Source organism: Ctenopharyngodon idella, chromosome 7 (assembly GCF_019924925.1).
Source record: "Ctenopharyngodon idella isolate HZGC_01 chromosome 7, HZGC01, whole genome shotgun sequence".
NCBI lineage: Eukaryota > Metazoa > Chordata > Actinopteri > Cypriniformes > Xenocyprididae > Ctenopharyngodon > Ctenopharyngodon idella.
In genome coordinates, this window is record NC_067226.1 from 35,194,906 (window position 1) to 35,203,652 (window position 8,747).

The 8,747-nt window shown below is 40.7% G+C and overlaps 1 protein-coding gene across 11 annotated transcripts; it reads right to left on the minus strand.

Moving 5' to 3' along the window:
* Window positions 1–7: 7 nt before the first annotated feature.
* On the minus strand, window positions 8–7,774 carry tox4b (TOX high mobility group box family member 4 b). Of its 11 annotated transcripts, none has more exons than XM_051901232.1 (9): window positions 7,614–7,774; window positions 5,522–5,590; window positions 5,048–5,323; window positions 4,585–4,845; window positions 3,785–4,090; window positions 3,569–3,649; window positions 2,581–3,195; window positions 1,331–1,485; window positions 8–824 (listed from the first exon to the last, which is right to left on the minus strand). In XM_051901232.1, the coding sequence occupies exons 1-9, from the start codon at window positions 7,617–7,619 to the stop codon at window positions 767–769; spliced, it is 1,827 nt and encodes a 608-aa protein (XP_051757192.1). In that variant the 5' UTR covers window positions 7,620–7,774; the 3' UTR covers window positions 8–766. The 11 variants fall into 11 exon arrangements, with proteins under 11 accessions (XP_051757192.1, XP_051757191.1, XP_051757190.1 ...); XM_051901231.1 differs by having other exon boundaries at window positions 2,581–3,198; XM_051901230.1 differs by having other exon boundaries at window positions 2,581–3,198; window positions 3,785–4,093.
* Window positions 7,775–8,747: the final 973 nt, after the last annotated feature.

Consider the following 8,747-nt stretch of genomic DNA (forward strand, 5'->3'; position numbering starts at 1 on the left):
CTTTGCAAAAATGTACTATAATAAACCATCATTTCCCATTTTTTTTTTTTTTTTCCCCCATTCCTAACGCCAAGATCACGGGATCGATTCCCAGGGAATGCATGAACTAATAAACGCACTGGATAAAAGCGTTTGCCAAATGCATCAATGTAAAGTTTCTACAATAATTACTATAACAAAAATCACAATAAATTAGAGCTTCTAAAACAGATTTCAGAACGTTTGTCATCTTTTGATGATGTAATGCTCAAGTTACCAGAGCTCTACTGTAACCATAGCAACCATGGAATTCCAGTAACCATGGAATTCCGGGCATAAACCGTAGCTACTGCGGTCAATGTTTGTAAGAGCCGTAAGGTCAAACCCTCGTTCAAAATCCAATCGAGAAAATGACGTCATGGTTTTAAAACAGTCTGTTCATTATTAGCTTAAGAATTGTGTGCAGAAACATCCTCTACGCAAACACAAACCGTAACGTGTCATAACCACGTACATGTTTGCGTAAACTGTTTCTGGCCCACACACACACACACACTCACACACGTGTAAAATTTGCCTCCATCTTCCACTTTGACACCAAACTCCACAGTCGCACCTTCAGATACACGGTTACCTTATTTAATACATTTTAAATATTCTTATTTTCATTCCTAAACTACTTTTTTTTCATAAATCCCAAGATTCTGTGTGTCAGTCTGTGGATCTGCACTGATCTGATGATGTCTGATACTGGTGTGGATGTTCACGAACACAAGCGTCCGTCCGTCTATGTGACAGTGGTGGAGTTGTGTCCTCTGATCGCACACCAGGCCATGAACACGTCCCTGCAGGACACACACGTCACACACTTACTGGACAGTCTACGACACACTGCGTCACTTCAATAATATCATTAACCTGAGAGAAAATCAATGGAAGTGTATGCAACATCCTCACTAACATAGTGCAACAAACATGTGTGTGTGAGAGGGGGTGTGTGTGTGTGTGTGTGTGTATACCTGCAGTGTGTGTGTTTGAGTGTGAGTGTGTGTGTGTGTGAGTGTGAGTGTACCTGCAGTGTGTGTGTTTGAGTGTGAGTGTGTGTGTGTGTGTGTATACCTGCAGTGTGTGTGTTTGAGTGTGAGTGTACCTGCAGTGTGTGTTTGAGTGTGAGTGTGTGTGTGTGTATACCTGCAGTGTGTGTGTTTGAGTGTGTGTGTACCTGCAGTGTGTGTGTGTTTGAGTGTGAGTGTGTGTGCCTGCAGTGTGTGTGTGTGTGTGTGTGTGTGTGTACCTGCAATGTGTGTGTTTGAGTGTGAGTGTGTGTGTGTGAGAGAGTGTGTGTGTGTACCTGCAGTGTGTAGCCACACACTCGTTGCTGCAGTACTCTCGGTCCCAGTCTTTGCTCTCTATAGGCGGGTTGTTGCAGCCGGCGCGGACACACACACTGGGAGCGTCTGCAGGAGTCGCGGCTGGAGCCGGAGAAACGTTCAGCTCCACCTCCATCTGAACAAGAGAAGAAGAGAAACGCTGGAAACCAACGACAATAGTGGCGTTCGGTTCTGTTAACGCAGAGATACGCATTCGAACCCCTTTGATCCAAAATATATAAAGTCCCAGAGACTTTAAATTAATATTTCAATAATTTAACAACACACTCATGTTCACAGTTTTCTGAAGTCAGTTAATGGTCACATGACAAAATAAAACTTTTTTTTAAAAAGATTATTTTGATTTTAAAATTATTTTTTTTAAATGTAACATTTTTATGATTTAATTAAATTATTAATAGTGTTTTATTTGTCATTTTATTTATTATTTTTATATATATTTATGGTTTAAAGTGTTTAGAAAGTGTTTAATTTTTTGTTTATTTTAAAGATATTTAGGTGCGTTCACGCGGCCTCATAATTTCTGTAGTTACGAGGTTGCATCTTGTAAAAAGCGTTCACGTCCTCGTAGATCTCATAATTACAGCTTGTAAGCTGGGAGTTTTATGAAAGCTCCCACATGTACCACGTGGCCGCTGTACCACCTGACCTCTGTAGATTCATTTAGGCATTGAAAGTGGTGCCATGGAAACGCATAATTCCCTGTCTAAGGACGTGAACAGCTCCGAATACAACGTCACGTGTTGTCATCCCAAGATTCTGGTAAATACGAGGTGGCGTGAACGCAGCATTTAACATTACAATAATCAAAATAAAAGTTTCTAAAAAAAAAAAAATTACCTTAAAAATGTTACATAAATTTAAAATAAACATTTTCTAAACGTTAGACTATAAAAATGTAAAATTAAAATAAATTGTGAAATAAAAAACAAATCAGAAATTAAAAAAAAAAAACTTTCAAAATGTTAAACCATAAAAGTGTAAAATTAAAATAAATAATTTTAAAATAAAAATTTCTATTTTTATTTTCAATTTCAAATTTATGATTTAATACATTTTTAGAAAGCATTTTATTTTCATCGTTTTTATTTTTAAATGATTTAATCACTAGTTTGTGTCGACTCACGAACCTCCTGCAGTTCATTCACCAACAAAACAACAGGAAGACAATAAATATAATTTCCGTTAAGAACAGAATGTTTGGACTCACCCCTTCTTCAGCCACGTCCTCCGTTGCCGACGGCGACAGGGTCGTGACGATGGCCGCGGGCTGTGGCACCTCCACCGCAGAGGCGGCCGATGATGCGAGAGGCGCCCCAGTTGTCGTCACGATTATCGGAGCGCTGGCGTCGGCCTGCGCGGGGGCGGGGACGATCTTGATCTGCAGAGGCGGCGGCGGCGCCGTGGCGACCACTTGTCCCGCGGCGGCAGCTCCGCGCGGTTTGGCCTGCAGGGGGGGCGGAGCCGGGGAATGTACCATCTGCTGCAGCCGCGGCGGTGGAGGCGTGTTCTGCATCTGCTGGAGGGGCGGAGGCTGCCGAGGCGACTGCAGCTGCTGCTTGGATATCACGATCTTGCTGACGGTGGGCGGGGCCGGAGGCGGGGCCGGGGGTTTGTGCGCGCCCGTGCGCGAGCGTGTCGTCACCTGTGGCAGGTCTAAGATGATATTGGACGTGCAGATGTTGGTGATGGTGTTGTTGTCGGGCGCGTGTACGGGAATGCGGGACGAGCGCGTCGGGGCGGCGACTGGCGTGGGTTCGGGAGGCGGGGCGACGGCGGCTGGAGGAGGAGGAGACGGCGGGGCGTCTAACACTTCAATAGTCGGCTGCTGCGGAAAATCAAAACATTTAACAACTAGTCAAGTCACATTTGTTTATATGGCATGTGATACAGACAGACAATAGTGTCATTATTATTCAGCTCAATGTTGATGTTGATGTTGCAATGTTCATCAGCTAGTAAATGTCCATAACAATTAGTCCAAGGCTGTCAATCGATTAAAATTTTTAACCTAATTAATTACACAATGTGGCAATTAATCAACTGCACATCAAATTCGGCTGAGAAATTACCCCCCAAAGATCATTTAAAGTCATTATTGTGTTAAATGAGAAAAGCATCACAGGCCTTTAAATCCCAAATGAAATCCCACACAATCAAGCAACATTCCTGAATGTTCCTGTCTGTCTGTACTTCACCTGCGACAGCTGATTGGCTTTATAAGCGGCCAGCGCCTTCAGATACTCCTTCCTGGCTGCTTCCGTCTTCCTCTTGTACACCTGAGAAGGCGAAACATGAAGATTTTGATCTCATTAGTCCATCTTGTTGAGGTATTGATGTTAATAAAGTTGGTCTCAAATGTAAACATTAATCTTCTGAACATCTAGCTGCGGGAGCGTAAAGCACGTTTGCACCTGTTTCTGCTCTTCTCCCAAACTATCCCACATGGAGGCCACGATCTTTGAAACTTCTCCAAAGGTGGCGTTGGGATTCTGACCCTTGATGGCGGCCTGCGTGTCCCTGAAGAACAGCGCGTACGCCGACACGGGCTTCTGCGGCTCGTTCGGGTCTTTCTTCTTCTTGCCCTTTTTTCCGCCGACTCCTTTCCGTACGGGAGTAGAGGAGGACGCTGGGACGGCGGGCTGGTCCGACAGAGATGGCGAGAGAGCGATGACGCCCGGAGACACGGACAGAGACACTGGAGAATCCACCAGCACGCTCTTCTGAGCCGGAGAGAGATGACGCACGGGGAGAGAAGAACAGGAACGGGAAACAGAGATCAGTTCTGAGCGATTCACCAAACATTCTGAAGAATAAAAGTCTTCGTAACATAAGAATATTCATTTCTTAATAATGTTTTTACCTATTTTATTAAGATTGTTCTAAATAGTGGTTGACCGATATCAATTTTTTTTATCTTTTTTTTTTTAAACTTGTACAGAAGAAACAAGGTTTAGAACAACTTGAGAGTAAATGATGACAGAATTTCCATTTTTGGGTGAACTATCCCTTTAAAAATGCCAAATATCTGCCGATAGATTGGTCAGCCATTAATTCTAAAACAGTAGAGAAAATTGTTTTCTTGGATTAAAATATCAAAATTTATTTTTCCTGTCACAAATTCCTGAATTTTGCCCAATCCTGACAAAGACGTGCCAAAATGGACAGAAACCAAATTAATAAACAAACAATAAAAGTTTGTGGCAAAACCCACCCGTCTGAAATCGTCCATGTCGTCGTCGTGCAGCGAGTCAGACGGCGAGTCGGTGGCGGACAGCGGCTGGTCAGGTGACTGTGGGCGGGGCAGGATGGTGCCGCCACCTAGACTCAGGCCGAGCTGTGCGCTGAGCTCTGACTGGTCAATAGTGGTCAGCTGGTTGTGCCCCAACAGGCCGTGGTTCATGTCGCTCAGAGGGACGTCAATGGTCATCGGAGAAGAGCTACTGAACTGTGAACCGATGGGATGGCTGAGATCCTGCAACGGGGAAAAAAAACTCTTAATTCTACTGGAAAACTCATATTAGGAAAATATTAATGAAGCATAATGTATTCAGCAGATACTATTTATTATGGACACAAAGTGCAGATTTCTTATACTTCAGTATAAGAATTAGTTTTATACATTCAGACTCAGTTCAGCATTTCAGAAGATCACTGAATTGTGGGTAAATGCGCACCATCCCCAGCGTGGAGCCCAGCATCGGCCCGCCGCCCTGCTGGCTCATCAGGCTCAGGTGCTCCAGGCCCTGCGAGGGCGTGTTCACGAAGGTCGAGGCGAACGAGGGGTCGTTCCCTCCAACCACGGCGTTCCCGGGAACACTGGAGGACGGCCCGCCGTCGCCCAGCTCTCCGAAGTGAGAGACGACATCAGAGACGCCGAGCGCGGAGTCCGGGTCGAGGGAGATCGGAGGGATCTCGAACTCCTCGTCGCCCAAACTGGGTGTGTGAAACGTCTGGAGGGACAGATGAATTCATCTCAAACTAGTTATTTAGTTTGACACAAGTGTGAAACATTTCAACAAAACCAAAGGCTGAAATCCCGACATGATTATGATGATGAGCACAAACTGAGTGTGAGTGAGTGTGTGTGTGTGTGTGTAAAGCACCTCTGCGTGATGGATTTGAGCGGGGAACGTGGAGGAGAGCTGTACCTCTGAGGAGGACAGGAAGTGATGCCCCTCGCCGCTGATGGCCAGGTAGTTGTCATTGCCTCCTGGGAACTGTTAAAGATGCAAACACACAACATGAGTAACTTTTTTGTAATTATAAAAATTACTGTATTACAAATCTACAGAATTCACTCATGAAGAGAAATTCAATATTTAAAATAATATACAAAAATAAATGACTTTAAAATATAAAAGAGCTGCATGAATTTTCTTTAAAATAATCTTCGTTTCACGGAAATAATAATTTACAGAAAATTGCACTCATAAGGAGCCATTTAATATTAAAAAATATACATACAAAACTATATGTATGTATGTATATGTTCTTCAACCAAAACTGTTTTCCAGAAATAATTTACAGAAAATTAAAAAAAATTAATGAAAAGCAATTTAATATAAAAAATAATATACAAATATACAAAACTTTACACTATAATTGCTGCGAATGTTCTTCAAAAAAAAAACAAAAAAAACAAAAAAAACAAAAAAAAAAACAATGCAATGCAATTTAATATTAAAAATAATATACAATATTAAAGAACTTTAAAATATAAATGAGCTGCGTGAATGTTCTTCATGGACATAATTTACAGACAATTTAAAGAAACTGCACTCAAAATAACCAATTAAATATTAAAATTAATATACAAAAAATATATAACTTTAAAATATAAAAAATATGTGCGAATGTTCTAAATCTCTGTGTTTATCGGAAATAATAACATCATGCAACTATGAAATACAAAAATATAAAACTTTAAAATATAAATGACTTTTCCCAATAGAAATCAGACTTAAAATTCCCTGTCATTTCCCGGTTTTCCATGAGCGTGATATTTTTCACCTTCTGAACGGCATCAAATCCGTTAAACGCCTGGGGGTCCAAGAATTCCGGGTCACCGGGCTGCCCGGTTCCGTCTGATAGATCAGAGTAAAAATTTAGGTCCATACCGTGTCTCAAAGTAACAGAATCAGCGACACCAAAACCTACGAAACCCGAGTAACGTAAAACTAACGCGTGTAATCACGTTACATCTGTCAAAACGCGCAGAAGGATCTGCGTGACGTCACGAGGACCGAATCGGACACACGCGCTCGATCATTTCGTCAGACTTCAGGCCTGCAGTCGCGCACTGCGGTACCGATCACATACAAACACGACTCTTAAAACACATATCGCTCGAGAAAAGGAAAAAAACGAATCAATCGCGTCTGATAATTCCGGCTCAAGTCCGCATTGACGTGAATGACAGGAGCACAAGACAAATATGCCGTCCGTTATACAATAACAGACACAACAACACTATTCACGAATGTAGAGAATCGGTTGTTGTTATGAAGGCGAACGCGTTTGAAAAACGTCAATAAATATATGCGTTTAAAAAAAAATAAATCCGATGTGCTCGCGATTTTCCAGCTGATCTCAGCGCTGCGCGAGGGTCCCCAGGAACCGCAATCGAGCCGGAATCATGGATCTGAGATTCAGGAAAACACTTTCGACGAGGGGGGTTTGCGTCTGATCCAGAACATTATTGAAAGTCACCTTCTTTTATAGACACAACGGGATTAAAATATTGTAAACATACACAACTAAAGTGAGCAGACAGAAAACACAATTATTAGTTATTAAATGTGTTTAATAAACAATAAAAACCCTCTGGCGCGCGGTAATGGTATGTCCTACGGCCTATTAAAGAGTAAACATATTACGTGTTCCATATCATGACTATATAATTACTACTTCAAAAGTTTATTTTTACAATACATTAGATAATTTCACTAATTTAAATAAGACTGTATATTAAATATTAAAACACCAAACACACCCATGTCAGTAGTTTACATTTAAACCCAAGTAATGCATATGATAATAAGATGTCACGTGTTGAGGTGTATATATTATATATTTAAAGAAGAATAATTCTGGACACTTGAAGAAGAGAAGGACAGAAGAGGAGTGTGCTGATGGGACTGAATGTGTCTCGGGCGAGTTTCGGGTTGAGTTCGGGTGTCTGTTTGCACTGGATGCTTCTACACACATTCAGCACTTCTACTGTCAGCTTTGTCTTCTTACCTCCATACTCGCCCTGAAATCGACACGCTTTTTCTCTCTGTATGTGTGTGTGTGTCCGATCAAAGCGATTCTCACGGAAAAAACACAAACAAATCGCGGATCATGGCACCCGATTTTCCGGGTTGGAGATGAGCGGATGTGACGCAGCGGCGCGCGCCGCCCATGACAGATTTTTTTTTTTTTTTTTTTTTCCATAAAAAAATCTATAAATTGGGATGTTTTCGAAGCTTGGAGATTTTTGAAACGATGGCAATAGTAAACGTAGATTATAAGTACAGGTAGGTTTAAATGTAAGGTATCGTGATTTGTGAATTTAACCGTCATTCAAAGTCCTGTCAGAAACATCAGCGTGAAAAAATAAGAAATAACACAGCTGGTAAAACACTAGAATGAAATTTAAGATTAAATTTAAAACCAGAAGTGTTTAGTGTAAGAACTAGCATAACAAGCGTGAGGGAGATTGGCAAAAAAGAGCGGGAAAAAATAATTTCCTCAAATACTTACTGCTAGATTAATAACGATGAATGGCTTTAAAATGTTATTTTTCATTATTATAAACAAAAAATTGTTTGGCACTGTCCATGCCTTCTGAAAATTAACATCTGAGTAAAGTGCTAACCATTCTCCATTAGCTTTAATAATTAAATTGCTGCTAGCATGAAAAAAAATTGTACATTTAGTAGCCATAATACTGACCCCTTGAATGAAAGGTTGAGGGAGATTTAAACTCAAATTACAATATATTTTGTAAGATTTAACTAAAAACAACAAGTTATAGGGGGTAGTATTTGTAAGATTAATATAGTCCTGTTTTGAAGCATTTATTTATCAATAACATCAGTATAAGAATATAAATCTCCACTGTTGCTTCAGTAAGTCTGAGATAAAAATCCCCACATGAAAAAATACTAATTTATAGTAAATACTATGTTTTTGAACCATACTATAGTAAAGTACTTGAATTAAAGGATTAGTTCACTTTAAAATGAAAATTACCCCAAACTTTACTCAAAATCAAGCCATCCTAGGTGACTTTATTCTTTCTGATGAACACAATTGGAGTTATATTAATAAATATCCTGACGCATCTGTGCTTTATAATGGCAGTGAGCGATACCAACAAAAATGAAGCTG

Coding starts and splice junctions, on each gene's coding strand:
- tox4b (XM_051901233.1), bottom strand. CDS start 6,488: ATGGACCTAAATTTTTACTCTGATCTATCAGACGGAACCGGGCAGCCC. Junction 3,199..3,568: donor AAGCCAATCAGCTGTCGCAG/GTGAAGTACAGA, acceptor GATTTTCCGCAG/CAGCCGACTATTGAAGTGTT. Junction 825..1,330: donor TGTGTGGCTACACACTGCAG/GTACACACACAC, acceptor TGTGTCCTGCAG/GGACGTGTTCATGGCCTGGT.